The 17,060-nt window shown below is 35.6% G+C and overlaps 1 protein-coding gene and 1 long non-coding RNA gene across 2 annotated transcripts; one reads left to right on the top strand and one right to left on the bottom strand.

Annotated features, from left to right (window-relative positions):
- Positions 1 to 374: 374 nt before the first annotated feature.
- On the top strand, positions 375 to 8,574 carry LOC148876400 (calcium-dependent protein kinase 28-like). The gene is made up of 12 exons (XM_088966765.1): positions 375 to 1,053; positions 3,316 to 3,446; positions 3,881 to 3,922; positions 4,258 to 4,369; positions 4,470 to 4,548; positions 4,939 to 5,108; positions 6,060 to 6,186; positions 6,452 to 6,567; positions 6,692 to 6,799; positions 6,885 to 6,947; positions 7,398 to 7,571; positions 8,063 to 8,574. The coding sequence occupies exons 1-12, from the start codon at positions 658 to 660 to the stop codon at positions 8,225 to 8,227; spliced, it is 1,683 nt and encodes a 560-aa protein (XP_088822891.1). The 5' UTR covers positions 375 to 657; the 3' UTR covers positions 8,228 to 8,574.
- A 7,515-nt stretch (positions 8,575 to 16,089) lies between these two features.
- LOC148876399 (uncharacterized) lies at positions 16,090 to 16,971 on the bottom strand. Its single transcript, XR_016105907.1, has 2 exons — positions 16,845 to 16,971; positions 16,090 to 16,256 (listed from the first exon to the last, which is right to left on the bottom strand). It is a non-coding gene; the product is annotated as an uncharacterized LOC148876399 (long non-coding RNA).
- Between the last annotated feature and the right edge of the window lie 89 nt (positions 16,972 to 17,060).

The following is a 17,060-nucleotide window of genomic DNA, read 5'->3' as shown; positions in this document are numbered from 1 at the left end:
CAAAACACAACATTTTAATTTTATTTGGAAAACTAGTATAGCAGTTGGATCAACAGTTGTGATATCATAAGGATGACGCGTCCCGTCCTGATCCAACGGACCTAATTCCATAAAGCAAATATAGGAAAAATGTGGAAAAGGAACCTAACTAATTTTCCAAGGGAAGTTATCAATCGAGTACACTAAGATCTATCAAAATAACAGAAAGGACCAAATTGAACCAACGCATCAGAAAGTGGTTACTTGATCAAGGGTGATGAGATGGTGAGTGACGTAATAGCTGGGGTACATCGTAGCATACGCAATCATGACTTTTTCCTAACTCCTGCTCTCCCAGGGAGTAAAAACTAAAAACTAAAAAAGTTAATGGGATTGGAAACCGAAATCAAAAGAGAAAAATGAAATACTTGCATTTTCTGTTGTTTTCGCGGCTGGGTCCAACGCGGAGGGGAGCTTCACCAGCGTCTCCCCTCTGGCCCTGGCCCTCGCCTTCGTTGTTCTTCTCTTCAGAAAAAGTCTCCTTTGACCATCTTCTGTATTTCTTCTCTGCTTCCTTTTCCCTGCTCCAAACCTTCCTCCTATTTCATCACCGCGCCTCTCTGGCGGTCTTTTTGATGGTGTTCTTCTCTGGAATCTGTCGAGGTTCTTCTGCAAATCATGGGGGTGTGTCTTTCAACCAGTAAGGTCAGTGGCTCAAACAGCAACACCAACGCCAACGCCAACAACAACCAAAAAGAGAACAAGAATGCTTGTTCCACGACCCAAAAGGTCTCATCACAGCAGCAGAAACAGAAGCCGCATGAGAACCACAAAAATGGATCACAACAAGTGAAGAATTCCCAGCAGCTGCAGAATAAGGACAAAGAGAACCCAAAGCGGCCGAGTGGGGTTGTTCCTTGGGGGAAGCGGACGGATTTCGGCTACGCCAAGGATTTCGATAACAGATATTCCATCGGCAAGCTATTGGGTCATGGGCAGTTTGGTTACACGTTTGTTGCCACCGACAAGTCTAATGGAGATCGGGTTGCCGTCAAGAGGATCGAGAAGAATAAGGTATTTTATAGTTTGTGTCTTTTTCCTTCTACTTTTCATCTTTTTTGAATCTTCATGGTGATCTTTTGGCTTTTCACGACCCAAGTTCCATGCTTCTGCAATTGGATTTGCTGCACTTTTCGTCAAATTTCTATTATTTTCTTCTCTTCGCCTCTGTTTTTGTTTGGCAATTCGGGCTTGAACTAATTATTTTATTTTTTTGTTACTTGGGGTTTGAAAATTGGTGTCATAGTTTGTTGTAACTTCGTTTGATTCCAATCCACTGAAACTTTTTTATTTTCTAAGGTTCAGGTAGATTCCCATACACTTTTGTGGGATTCCTTTTTGTTTTTTTTTTACTGAAATTTGTGCATGAAACTGCAAGAATCGTATTTTCTCTTTTGTGCGACTGTCCAACTCTCATGACTATAGGAGCAGCTGGGAATTTGCTTGTCTGGAACAGGATACTAGAATATGTAAAGTTGCCATAGTCCATAGGGTTGATGGGGCAACTTTCGCGTGGAACTTTCATCAGATTTCAGAACTACAGCTAGAGTTTTCATAGATTGGAACTTAGTCGTCTGGTTGTAAGAAATGGTGCTCTAATATCCAATCTTACTGTGATAATCATTAACATATTCGCTTGGATGGACCTAATGGAGAATTTAAACTGTCGCATCAGTAGCAATTGTTGAATTGGGTTATCATATATATTTAGGAAACCCTTACTTGTTCCTAGAGGTGGATAGGCAAAGACCATCCCAAAAGCTGGAGGTGATGGAAAGTAACTTTGACAAATTTCAACAGATACGTCTTTGGTGCATCTCACTTGAAAATTTTGAATAGTCTTCTAAAATTAGAATCTAGAAAGACCAAGCTAACTTAGCAAAGGTTTTCTTTACTAGAAGTGCAGATATAGAGCCTGTACCTGATCGCAGTGTTTACTTTGCGGCTTCCAAATCAAGTTGTCTTTTATGTATGCTATCCTTTTTTTTTTTTTGCTTTCATTTCCTTTTATTTCTGAAATCTAACTATGGAAGTTAATGAAAAATCGGAAGGGCTGGAAGAGAAAGAAAGGCTAGAACAGACAAATGAATTCAGATCATTCCAGAAACTTGCCCGAATAGCATATCTCAACCTATGCAACTTTGTTTAGGAGTCTCTACCAACTCATTCCAATTTGTCAGCCAAGACAACAATAAGTCCAACAGATGCTGCTAATTCCTTCTTTCTTTGTTTCTTTTTTACATAAAATGTGATAGAACTTGAATCCACTAATTTTGTGTAAGCTAATAACCTGGTTTAATTGATAAAAAGATTTGGCCCCAGCACAAAGGTATATACTCTAAACCAATTAACTGGACACACCTTATTATTCAGTGATTTCAATCGCAAAAGCCATTTTATCTCCCAATGATCCTAATGGTACATATTCCAAACAATAAGTACCAAATTTTTATTCTAATGGCTTATAGATAATGCTTACATTATGTAGCAACTTTTCAATCAACAAATTCTTGTGAAGCAGTGAAGGCCATACATCCAAAAGTATGGTTCATTAAAAGCTGGAGTAAGAGATAGCAGCTCTCTTAAACTTTTTGGAGGACTGCGGTTTCAAGCAGGCAATAATTTACACTAGTTGATATCTTCTACTGTCTTTGTCATAATAAAACTAGTAGAGATCTATAGGACAGAGCCCAATCTTAAGAATACTTGATAATGGAGATTATACTGTATGAGAAATCTTCCATGGTCCCTTCTGCCTAGAAGCCCAATCAATAACATTTCTAGGATATGCTTCCATTCAAGTTTAGAGAAGACAAATTCCCTAGAAGTTGTAAGATTTTGTAAGATGGTAATAGGCTTGGAATTTTTAGAGACACCCTTTCAATTGGACCTGCTCTTTAACTGTTTTTGGGTGGCTTGCCTTCTTTTCTGCATTTTGTACGTATGTTCTTATAAAATTGAAAGTACTAACTTTTTTCTTTTCCTTTTCAAATATATTACTGACCTGCACCTTAGAATATGATTTTATCTACCAGTTCCCTTCCCTTTCAAGTAAAACCAAAGATAAGAGAACAGCCTGAGCCAGGTTTCATCTCTGGTTTTAATTGGATCTTGTTTTCATTTTTATGATTGTTAAAGGTGGTAATTACAGCAACTGCAAGCATAATTTACTTGGCAATGGTAGAAGCTGTGGAAGGCTCTTCATACCTGTTAGTCTTAATTCCAGCAATATATTTTACTTTTTTTTGTTAATGGTTTGAAAGTTTTTGGTGGCAGATGATCCTTCCTATTGCTGTTGATGATGTTAAAAGAGAGGTTAAGATATTGCAAGCCCTCACAGGCCATGAGAATATGGTTCAATTCTATAATGCATTTGAGGATGATTCCTATGTCTACATAGTTATGGAGTAAGTTATATTCTGTGGAGCTTTGCTTTCATATTATTCTGTACTCTTGGCTGATAATTTGGCAAAGCAGGGGACTCTCAGGGAAAGCTTGTTTTGGGCTGTATTGTAAGAATTGAGATTTATATGGGATCAACACTCATGCTCTGAGTGGTTGACACTATTGTTTTTAACTGTTATTTTAATTAAAGTTACCATTTCCAATCCAAAAAAAAAAAAATCCATACTCTTTTACTGTTTTGTAAAATGATTCTGGGTGATCAATTTTCTTTCTCTGGTCTTTATTTATTAATTTACTCAGAATTCAGCGGTTTTGTCTTTGAGTATAACTTTGCTCCTTTCTTTCATTTTTCACTGTTTTATTTCACTTTATTTTGTCTTAATATAAATTGCTCTATTAATTTTAATTGGTGGCTTGTTTGTACATTTTATATTAGGTTATGTGAGGGTGGTGAACTACTGGATCGAATATTGGCCAAGTAAGACACAATACTTGTAGATGCTTCAGTTTTTTTTTTCCTCTCTATGGTGAACCCCCCCCCCCCCCCCAGAGAAAATAAGAAAAACAAAAACAAAAAGAAATAGGCTCAAATACAGACACACAGACAAAAAAGAGTTGTTTTGTTGCTATGGTCTGCTTGCTGCAGATCATCTTTGTACTTTTTACTTCGTTTTATCATAATAGGCTTCAGTTGCCCATGATGATAATTAACAAAAATAGCACATCCATTTCTGTTATTTCTATTTATATCATCATATCTTTTATTTTTGTCATTATTTATTATTGATTTTGGAGTTGATTCTCTTTATTCAGAAAAGATAGCCGGTATTCTGAGAAAGATGCAGCAATAATAGTGAGGCAAATGCTCAAAGTTGCAGCTGAATGTCATTTACATGGATTTGTACACCGTGACATGAAACCTGAGGTATATTCAGAGTGCACAAACATTCTAGATATAGAATTTATGCTACATAGAGCTTCCCATCTTGAGAATACTTCTCGCTTATGCCTTTTCTTGCTTGTAGAACTTCCTTTTCAAATCAACCAAAGAGGACTCACCACTTAAGGCAACAGATTTTGGTCTATCCGACTTCATAAAACCAGGTCAGTAAAAGTTCTATAATAATGACATCTTTCCGATACTATTAAAATATGATTAACCTTTTTTTCTCTCATAAGATCCACCTTCTTGTAAATTTTTAAGTTCCACTTCCTATATAAAAGATAAATAAAATATGATAAAGTTAATTAGTTTTGATGTTTATAAATCATTGAATGAATATGTATCCTTTTGTAACTTCGATTATGTATTTGTTTTTCCTGTCTATATGAGATTTTTCATGTTTGCCAAGTAACTACATTATCCATGACCATGATTTTCAACAGGTTCCTCTTTTGTTGTCAGTGATGTTCTTTCCTTTTGTATATCAAGAAATTCTGAGTTGAAAATTAATAAAGTATTCTCTTATAACAATGGCTGATTGTCTAATGCAGGGAGGAAATTCCGTGATATTGTTGGCAGTGCATACTATGTTGCACCAGAAGTACTAAAACGCAAGTCAGGACCTGAGTCTGATGTTTGGAGTATTGGCGTCATTACGTACATTTTGCTTTGTGGCAGGCGTCCCTTTTGGGATAAGACTGAGGATGGAATTTTCAAAGAGGTAAGACATTTTCTGAAGCTGGGATGTTGATTGTTCATTCGCTACCTTACTTTTGTAAACTTTATGGTTTAATCTCTTCAGTAGAGGAAATTTTAACATTCTCATCCAGAGAGAATGTGCTTTTAGAATTGCTTTACATTTTATTTGCTGACCTGGAACATCAATACACCCGTTCTCTAGGGTGTCCCTCTTTTGTTGTGTAACTTTGATCACTACCATGTTATTCATCAGTCACATTCATTCCATGAATGGGTTTACTATTTATAGACCCACCTCTGTTATTCAGCTTGAGTACCTTTGCCTATAATCAGAAAAGTGGTACCTTCAATATACCTTTTGCAGCCCTAAAATCCATTCTTCTGTCCTAGGCTGCATAGTTCATGATAAAATCCTAATCCTCAAGGTGAATGGAATGGGAATCAGAATGGAGAAATAGGGTTCTTGGTTTATTTGTTTTAGGTTGTTGTTTTTAAATAGGTAGTGTACGGCTGTTGATTTAGCCTCAAACCTGTGGTAAGTAAATTGGACCAGTGGATATGAATGTTTATCCATGGTATACATGCTTGGTCAGATTGGACCCTAAGGCTTAGAACATGTTTGCTCGATGCCCTTTCCAGTCTTCTGATCTTATTTGGCTGCATCTTACAGTGGGAATGGCGCAATATTGTGGAAGTTCCCCAAAACCTTAGTGGAGCAGTGCCCTTCATGGGTTGGCTATGTAGCTAAAAAAATGGGTTGGCCTCATGGTTGATGATATATCATTTGGAACAAGATTTAAGCATGAATCCCTGAATCATTATTTGTGGTTCTGACACCAAATAGTTGGGACTTGGGATTAAGGCTGAGCTGAGTTGAGTAAATGAAAATGACACTTCTTTTGATGTTACTGACTTGCTGTTCCATTTATGTATACTTTTACTGAGTGTAACTTCCAATATCTATGCTATGCAGGTATTAAAAAACAAACCTGACTTTCGCCGAAAGCCATGGCCAAGCATAAGCAATGGTGCTAAGGATTTTATTAAGAAACTGTTGGTGAAAGACCCTCGTGCAAGATTGACTGCTGCTCAAGCCTTGTGTAAGTATCTTCCCTTAAAACTAAACATACATTGTAATGGTAAACCACAAGTTTCTTTTTTGGTGGTTTATTGGACACTGAAATGCATTTATTTTTAAAGTTTCCTTTTCAAGTAATTTTTTGACAAAGTATAATACTGTAACCACTTATTTCCAAGTTTTCTTTCTCATCACATGTGATGGACGGCAAAACTAATTTCTGACCCATTTCTTCTTTTTGCTTGGGTTATATGTAATCTTCTTCCTGACATTGCCATTTTTTCCAGCACACCCCTGGGTCAGAGAAGGGGGAGATGCCTCAGAGATCCCTGTGGATATATCAGTGCTATCTAATATGCGGCAATTTGTGAAGTACAGCCGGTTGAAGCAGTTTGCGCTAAGGGTAAGAAGTGATTCTCTTGGTTGGAAACCTGGAGCCCATTGTCTCAAGGACCAAATATCTTCACCATGACTTGCACTTAAAGAGTTCCATTAATTCTTATATCTGCATTTATTTCATCTTGCAGGCCTTGGCTAGCACACTTGATGAAGAGGAGCTTGCTGATCTTAAAGATCAATTTGATGCAATTGATGTGGACAAAAATGGTTCTATTAGTCTTGAAGAAATGAGACAGGCATGCTTTCTTTCGTATTCTAGAAACTTGATTAGCAGAAATTCAGCTCCTTTTGTTTTCCATAACGTTGCCTGTCTGTATGCAGGCCCTTGCAAAAGATCTTCCTTGGAGACTGAAGGAGCCACGTGTTGTTGAGATTCTTCAAGCGGTAAGCTAGTTTCCTTGAATTTGTTAATATAAATGTTATTCAGTGACTCCACTATCCACATTTGTTTATTGCCTGCTTTGTACAATTTTACCATCAGTAACTGGTTTCCTCTAGTTCTTTTCTCGTCATGAAGTTAGGTGTAGTTTTACCTTTGTCATGTTTGAAAAGATGAGTTCTGGTTGAATTCCAGCATAATGATTCACCACAGAGTTGAATTGTAGAAATAGATTTAATCCTACGCTTACACCCTACAATAACACTACGCATTTTTTCTTCATTACAATGTCCTACCAAATCCAAATTGTTACTGCTTTTTGCCACTTATTTTGCATTCATTTCTTCATAGGCCTTTGTGCCCTACTTCTTCGTACGCCCTCATTCATGCTGTAATTTCACTTCCTAGTTTGTTATGTTCACCTTCTCATGTGGGTTTAAATTTGCTTGAGTCAGATCGACAGCAACACAGATGGGCTTGTGGATTTCTCTGAATTTGTTGCAGCCACTCTACACGTGCATCAGTTAGAGGAACATGATTCTGACAAGTGGCAACAGAGATCACTGGCTGCTTTTGAGAAATTTGATGTGGATAGGGATGGATTCATTACACCAGAAGAACTAAAGCTGGTGAGTATCAAGATTACATTGGATTTGTGTGTGTGTGTGTGGCAGCACACTCTGAGAAAGCATATGCAGACAGATAAAACTACCAATTATTTTTCTCTCTGTTTCTGACAGAAGAAAGAAAAATCACTATGGTGGATATGCTGAAGAATATGTTTTTTACTTTTAATTTGTCTTTCATAACAAAGTTCTAAATATGATCAATCAAAAAAAAAAATTCAGATGTAATGCCTCTGTATCTTCTGATGCAGAAGGTATAACACCCCATTTCTTTAAGGAAATTAAGTTAGCATTTCTAGGGCACTTGGATCAATTCTTGGTATATGAGGCTCCATAAGTAGGATCTACCTATTCCTTCTTCCCCCAAAGCCTTGTATGCTGTAAAGAAACCATCCCATTGCTACTTGCTTCCTTCTTCCTCATTGAAAGATCTTGATATCCAAGAAATGATTTAATGTCAATACTTACTGTGATCTACTTTTTATTGATCGCAGCACACAGGATTGAAGGGCTCCATTGACCCACTTCTGGAGGAAGCTGACATTGACAAAGATGGAAAAATCAGCTTACCAGAATTTCGGAGACTTTTAAGAACTGCCAGCATAAGTTCACAAAATCTGGCCAGCTCATCTGGTTTTCAAAATTCTCGCAAGTTGTAGATTGCAAGTGAGGAGTTCAAAAGAGGTAAGAGAAGAGATAGATGAAGCAGAACTCGTGATTTTATGTACTATAAGATTGCAATCAGAACCTGGAGGACCTCATGTCTATCTAGCACATCTGCATCGCCTAACCTGAAGACCTTTTCCACAAGTCAAATTTTCTGTTGGGATCCAGGAGGACTCTGGAACACACAGATTAGACCAAGGAAAAATGGTTCTGATGAATAATTTACTTTATTTTTACTGTACATCCTTTGGCATGATGGGGCTTCTTTTTCCATCTCTTTCAATGTCATGTGTGATTGTAAATCATTAATGAAAATATGTTTTCTGAGAGTCACGATCCATTTATCTTGTTCGTGCACTTGAGAAACAATTTACCATTGGTATTGCTAATGCCTGCTGTCCATAGCATGTTTTAGGAATTTGAAGTTGCTATGCAACTTTATTCTATTAGAGCAGAGTTTGCTTCTGCAAGGAGAAGTCATAGGGTGAAAGGCGGTTAGGTGGTCTCTGGTAGCAGTCCAATAAAATGCAGCCATCTGTCAAAGTGAATGAACATCATCTAACTTGGAACCAGAGCATATTTTTATGAATTTGAAGGTGGAAATTGAAGGAGATTTGGAAGAGTATGTAGAGTGCAAAATCTTGTATTTTGTATTATTTTGCATGTATTTGTATTGTATATATTTGTATTTGTACAGTCATTGCGTCGCTAAAGAATGAGCAGAAGGTGGCTTGTGCCTTTAGAGATCTACAAAGGAGAAGTAGAGGGCCTACATGCAGCAGTGAAACGGATTTCAAGGATTAACAATGGGATGGCAGATGAATTAGCAAAGGAATAACAAGGTATCCACTATCCATTGTAGTGGGGCCAAATAGGCTACGGATTGAGAATTTCTTTCTTTGGAAGTTAGTCGTGGCTAGCCTCCGTAGTTGGTATTTTCTACCTTGATTTATTCATATTTCAATTTCTAATTAATAAAATTGAGTGTTGTTATTCAATTTATGTTGTGCAATGAGGTGAGTCACCAAAATCAGTGAGATTGTAATCCAAAAGCTTTAGTGATTAGGTTGTGAGCCAATTCTTCAATATAAATACCTTGCATCCAAGGATTAAAATATCGATACAATACATCTAATACGGCATGAGATATATCATATAGTATGACAAAAGATGGATACATGCACATTTTTGCTCTTTCATAGCATATTGAGGTGGATCATGCAAGCCATTATATCTATCTATTAAAAATACAACTTCCTAGTGTTAACAAGACTTATGTCATCCAAATGTAAAATGCACTCTTAGGCCACTAAACCAACTTCCCATTTCATGCTAAGAAAATGAAACAAAAAATAAGTTTTATTTAGTGTAGCATCCTCATGCAACCCAAATAAATAGTAATATATATTTTATGTTTAACTAAAAATTAAAAAGAGTAATCTTCAAAATAGTATTTTATAAATGTTAACAAAATGAATAATCTATCAAATCCATATTTATGTCAAAAAAGATTTTTAAGTTCAAGAAATTTATAGAAATAAAAAATACTAATAGAATTATTATTTTAGTAATTAAAATTAATGAACATGCATATGATATATTTAATACATCTTATATATTTTTAAGTTGAGATTATATATTTTTATAAATGATTAATTGATATTTTAATTTACATCAAATAACAAAATATTTATAATTTACATAAACAAAAATATTATTTACAAAATATTTGAGAATTTAATGTTAAGTGGGCTTTTTAGTTAATATTAAATGTAAAATAATAAAATAATAAATAATTGATTTAGTAATTAAAATACTATAGTTGCATATAATTTGTATCTTGGACTTCTAATTGATGCATTATCAATATCCTTCTATATTAATTGCAATGTATTTCTTCATATGTACCATTAAAATATGCATCTCTGATGTATTTATATTTTATTTGTGGTTATTTCAATCTTAACTTTAGTGTCATTAATGTATTGGTGGATTGTTTGCCTAATTGGAGTTAGCATGACCCTTAGGACTCACCGGGCTTAACATTCCCACCCACTGGTGCGTAGTAATACACAGTGAAGCCTCACAAGTCTACTTGTAACACATGATAAAATGGAGCTTTGTGCTATCACAGTAAGGAAATAAAACTAGCGGGGAAGCCCCTACTTTGTAGGGGTGAAATAGAAAAATGTCATTTGAAGATGCAATAATAGATTAGATTATTTTTTGTTAGAAAAACAACAATAACTATGTTACTACGAATAATAAATAACTATAGTGGGCTCTAGAGTTTAGGACTATCAATGGGTCAGGTCTAGGTAGAGCCAGTTGTGAGTAGAGTGTTAGGCTATATACGGGGGTTTTCTTGAAGGACAGAGGAAGACTGAGTGCAGGAGATAGGCTAAAGGCTTAGGGCAAATGGCATGATAGAATGATGATCTCGTTATGAGTTGGACCCCTATTTATAGGGAGAGATCCTAAGGTCCTGAAAGGAAGAAACCAAAAGCGTTTGATTCCCATTAAAAAAGGGAATCTCGAATTCATTGTTAGTTGTTAGGGAGCACTGCTAAGGTTTTGCCACATATGTTATGAGATATCTCAATGGCGAACTTTCCTTTTGTCTGAGTTCTACTTCCTTTAGTGACCCTTTTAAATCAACATGGCACGGATGGCGTCACTATTTAGCTTGTGTGTCCTTATTAGGCCCACGAGGTGTCCCATCACGCGTGTTATTTAACGATGCACGTGTTTCTATTATTTGCTTCTTACCTATGGTGAGTCCATTCCCATTGCAGTTCTGTGGTGATTTTAAGCTCACTGCAAGTCCACACGAGTCCGAAACTCATCGCAAGTCCATGCGGGGACAAAGTTCATCGCAACCTGTTTCGGGTCGATAGTTCATCACAGGTGTGCAATGAGTTGTGGACTCATTGCAGATGTGCGATAGCTTATAGACTCATCGCAGACATTCGTGTAGTATTGGTTTGACAACCTCTATATTCTGATGGTCTGAGTGACCACTATGTACTTACACTAGTCTCAAATTGATTATTTAGTCAGGATAAAATCAAACTTGATTATATTGAAAGCAGTAGTTATTTATTCAAATAATAAATTTAAATTTAAAATTTGATAATATAAACTTAATAAAAATGATAAAAAAAACTAAAATATTTATATGTTAAAAGTTAAACATTTTTCACTAATATTATCACATGATAAAAATTACAAGAAAAACAAACAAAATATATATATATATATATATATATATATCTTTCATAAAATAATTGGTTCCAGATCTGAATCAGTTCTAAACAGGCAAGAGCCAGAACCGACCCAATTATTAATTGAGACAAAATCATGGAACCGAAACCATTATAATTGGTTCAGTTTAGGTCCATTAGGTAGACCCAACCCATTAACAACCCTAGTTTGGTTACCTTTTTGCTAGTAATAATAATTTGTTAATAAATTATTTCTAACTAACTAACTAAATAAATAAATAAATGAATAAAAGTAAATAATGTATTTACTTTTATTAGATAAATTAACGTTTACATAATTATTTATTAGGTTTAACAAAATAAATAAATAAAAGCTTATTGGTATGAGACTAGTATAGGCTATCTCGAACCAAACCCAACCCGTTGATAACCCTAAATGTTGGGTCAGGGGATGGATAATGTGTTAGTAAATTATTTTTAAATAAACAAATGTTTAGATGATGATGATGATGGTGATGATGATGATGATGATGATGATAATAATAATAATAATACAAACAAATGAATAAATAAAATCTAAGAGAGAGAGAGAATAGGAGAGAAAGAGAATTATGCAAGAGAGAAAAGGGATGAATTTTTATTTTATAAGATGGCATAATTGTAGATAATTAAATATCTAGTAACAAATATGAAAGGGGGGGAGAGAATTATGTGATGTTATGATTCATTTATCTTATGTGTGGCAATCATGTAGTTTTCAAATGTCACTGAATCAAATATATAGGAAGGTTTGTCTTATATGTAGCACTCATAAAGGTAAAGATGGTACATTTGTCTTGTATGTGCCACTCTTGTAATTTTTGAATGCCATAGAGTCAATTACATAGAGATGTTTGTGTTATATGTGGTACTCCTGTAATTTTCAAATACCATAGATGGTAAAGAGAGGTGGGAGAATGGAAAGAGAGAATTGAGAGTGAGAGAGAGTGCAAAGGAGAAAATGGAGGGAGAAGTAGAAAAGACATGCATAAAAAATTTAGGGTAAATTATAGATTAGTACCCTGTACTTTGGGCTTAGTCTCACTTCGGTACTCGAATTTCAAAACATGTTAATTCAATACCTGGACTTTCAAAATGTCACAATTTACTCCATAATCATTAGTCATCATTAAGTGGCATGTGAAAATACGCAAATGCCCTTCGGGTGTCATCTAATTTTCTTTACTAACCATCCAAATGTCCTTTGGGTTGTTCACCATTTCTTTGGTTCAATTTTGATTCTTGCAGAAAAAGATGAACACCTTATTTGGAAGGGTAATTTTGACATTTTCAAAAGTTTTAAGTTGCACATGTCATCACATGATATAAATAACTATCAGGCTATTAATGATAGGGACTAAACTAGGATGTTTTGGGAGTTCAAGTACTAGATTGGCATGAATTTAAGTTCAGGCACCAAAGTGAGACTAGGCCCAAAGTATATGATATTAATCTACAATTTACCCAGAATTTTATTGCATGTCTGTCAAGCGAACAACATACCATGTGTTGATTTCCAAATTAGCATCACCCTTAAGTAGGGGTGGCAACGAGCTAAGCTTTTCATGAGCTATTCGAGCTCGGCTCAATTTCAACCAAGCTCGAGCTCGAGCTCGAGCCCAATTCATTGGCTCGATTATTAAACGAGCTGAGCTCAAGCCTACTAGAGCTCGACTCATGAAGCTCGCGAGCTGGCTCGAATAATTTTTTAAATATCAAATAAAAAATATTTTTATATATAATTTTTTATTTTTATAAAATGTTTTTTCTCAAAATCAAGCTCGAGCTTATGAATTTTTTACTCGAGCTCAAGATTCTAGCTCGAACCGAACTCGAGCTGGAGCCTTGTAGAACAGTCTCAAGCCAAGCTTGAGCATGGTAGTATTCGACTCAGCTTGGCTCAAATCCACCCCTACCTTAAGATTCATGGAGCTTAACATCCCCACCCATCGGTGCTTAGTGCACTACAAAGCCCCTTAGGCCCACCCGCAACATGTGATAGACACGAGGCTCTACACTAGCACAATAAGAAAATAAGTTACACCCTCACTATCAGCTACAACTTTTGGCATACCATGCTTGATCCTAATAATGGAATTAATAACAGATTCACTAATGTATTTGATCATATCTATATCTTTCCATCATATCCATGCATTTCCAAAACATGTTTATATTTGTATCTATATCCAAGCTTATTGATACGATACTTGATATTAATATTCGATCTTTTCTTGCATCTCTTTTATTTTTCCAATGTGGGCCTCTTCACTCATACACTCAAAATTTGACTCTCAACAATATCCCCCTCATGTATGAATCTCTTCTACATTAGTTATTCTATACTCCTCCTCAAAAGAAAGTTATAATTTCATCAAGTTTGATGTGTATCAATCAAGAGCCCTTCGCTCATTACCATAGGGAGCTATCACTTAGACACTAGGACCAAAACTAGGGAGCTTACAAACGTGCACAGTAATTTACATAAAAGTTGGACACTAGCTTTAACCTAAAAACTTAAACCATTAGGTATATATATATAAAGTCCCTTGCATCTCTATTCTCATTTCAATGTGGGACTCAGTCCATACATTGATTGATAAGTGAATTCCAACAATTTACTCATAATTCAGTGTTGTTACTTAAACCCACAGCACACTAAAGTAATAACAGTTAAGGATAGCTCGTTTCTCTCAACTCTCAAGTCCTGCATTTAACGTTTTAGTCATTATATTAAGGCGTATCCTAAAAGATAAATTCTTCAAATTTCACCGGGTGGGGGGCCTTGATTGGTCAAACTCTCAAACGTGAGAGTGGATTTAGTGGTTTGACCTAGGGGCATTTTCCAATGTTCTTTTTTCTTGTTTGTTTTTTTCGTTCTAAAAATAAATCACAACCATTTGGTTTGAAAATAAATTGTTTTTCAAAATAAAAACACAAAAGCATATTCTTATTGTGTAGATGTTTTCTGTTCTCAAATGTTTTAGGAGTGAAATTTTGTTTTCGTTTTAGAAATATAATTTTCATGATTTATTTTTGGAAACAAAACGATCTTATTTTCACTTCTCAAAACAAAAACAAAGTTAAATAACGTGATTTTTTTTTTATATATTTTGCTGACATGACAATTTTGGAAAACAAGTTAGAACATTCATATTCACATTAACATTGTCGAACATCTTCCTAGATTCTAAAAATCATGGTTAGGACTCAAGTAAACCTGTTTTTGTATGGATTTGAGTCTTAACCATGATTCTTATCACTTCTACCCTTGCTATGCTAAGGAGGTTAGGAGGTGGGATTTGGAATACGTGTATGAAAAGGATGCCATTTAAGATCAGAAACTACAACTGATTTGCTCACCGTTCAAGTGCCCGTTTGGGAGGGCTATGGCTTCTGGCTTTGCAAGGTAGGCCCCACATGGATATTCATGAAGCTATGTTTTGTGAAAAACTCAAAAAGCCCAAAAACATTCTTAAATTAAGCTGAGAAATCAATTTTACGGTGGAGTTGGTTTTGGTAACTTATTCGTAGTGGCTCAATGAATGCAATTCAATCAACACTGAAGCCCTTGTAAACAGACTAGAACAAGATCTGGTTGTATAGGGGTATAATGTGAGTCAAACAGACTAAACCAGCCTGATCCAATCCGATTTGGTTGATTTTTTAAAATCGTCGGTCGGTTTCAGTTCTTGTAAGTAAATAAACTGATAGATTGGGTCGGTTTCGGTTTTTAAGTGTGAAAATTGAAACCAACCCAAATCGAACCGAACATGTAATCTAAAATGTGTTTCCAACTTTCCATTCTTGGCTATTGCTCCTTACTCTTTAGTCCTTTTCTAACCTAGTTAATTGCTTTAAGTTTAAGTAACAATAGTCAAATGGGGAATTGATTTTGTTTTGGGTTTTGATTGTTATTTCTTTTTTCCAATACTTCCTTTTTTTACAGATTTGAAATAAGACTAACACTTTTATCTATTGCCTTTTTGGGACCAGCAAGACTTATAAGAAAGATCCCTAAGGTTTAAACTTACCAAACTTGGGGAGAAATTTCTGTCATGCACAGTTGCACACACTACACGGCCTTTTGTTTGGGTCTGAGTCACCTGACCCATCTGAAATCTGTAAATTCCCCAAACTGACTAACTAAACCGACAAATTGGCCCAAACCGATCCTTCATATTTGGGTTGGTTTTACTTCAGAGTTGGTTGGTTTCGGCTGGCTGAATAAGCAACCTGACCATGTCAAGTTGGTTGAACAAAATCACTGAAACTGACCCAACCCGCCCTGTGAATACCCCTACAAGTTGAATGGAATGGTAAAAGTTTATGAACTCCTAGAAGGTTGGAAACTGTCGAAGTTAAATTTTAACACAACCATTTAAACGCCCCAAGGCAAGTGCAGGATTCCATACATCAAATCCAAGCAAGGGTGGTGAACCAACAGAAACTGGAGAAAGGTGATGATGTAGGAGAACAAACAAATAAGTTGGAGTATGCAAGGACCACCTGAAGTTTAAATGAGACTCACGATCTCTTAACAATTACCTTCTAAAATGCAATTGGGAAATCCAGACTTGATGGATCTCAGTGAAAGATATCGAAGAACATGTTGTGGGCTGATGTATTGTTTCATTTGACACCACATACTTGACCCCCCTCCCTCCCAAAAAAAAACACCAAAAGATTTGTCATTCACACCTTCCTTTTGTTGGAGCAAACCATCAAGCACAATCCGTGTTGTTGGGTTAAAGTTTTCCTGCAAATGAATCAGTAGTCAATTTATTTGGTTATTCCACAGACCTTCCATCCTCAACGCATGTTGCAGATTATTGAAATAGTTAGAAAAAACTACATGGACATGAAGCAATTATAGGAGAAACAAGTAATATAGTTTATTCAAAATTTCAAACCAAACACAGCCTAATTGTTTAAGAGAAGATGAATTAGAAACCGCTTGGAAAGATAATGATCCAAATTCATGGCGTTAGGCCTGGTTTATCTGCAGTGCAATATCATTTGCACTGATGCAAAAGTATGGAGTGCAAATAATAAATTCTGATTCATTTTTGCTTCAACTTTTACCCTTTTTATGTTTCAAGGTGTTTTGATTCTCTCATTATAGGCTTAATTTGACTACAACCGAAAGGCTTTCAAAACTTGGAGAATGACTAGATGGCAGTAAATAGAAGACGTATCCTTTTTTAGGCCTCAGAAGTCCAACCATGCCGTTGATAGAAGACTTCTGTGCATTTATGACTTCTCTAGAACATATTAGTATTTAGAAGTCAAATTCTGAACTGTTTTAACCAATAGCGGGTTAAACTTAAGATGGTAACAATTGAACCTCATATACATTGTCAGATCAACTAATCCATTCCCTCGAATGATTTTGAACTCAACTCTTCATTATCTTCAAGCTTTTACAAGAGAACAACTCCAACCGTAGCCCTACAGGAACACCTTATGCATCCGGCTTCAGCTGTCACAAATTTACACTAATCAACTGAATTTGGCCTTTTAAACCCAATGGATCTATGTTGCTACACTACTAGAAGTTAGT

This window comes from Nelumbo lutea, chromosome 1 (assembly GCF_056320005.1).
Source record: "Nelumbo lutea isolate HS-2025 chromosome 1, American lotus-T2T, whole genome shotgun sequence".
In the NCBI taxonomy this organism is placed as follows: domain Eukaryota; kingdom Viridiplantae; phylum Streptophyta; class Magnoliopsida; order Proteales; family Nelumbonaceae; genus Nelumbo; species Nelumbo lutea.
The sequence above is the reverse complement of the archived record's forward strand: the minus strand, read 5'-3'. Positions and strand labels throughout refer to the sequence as shown.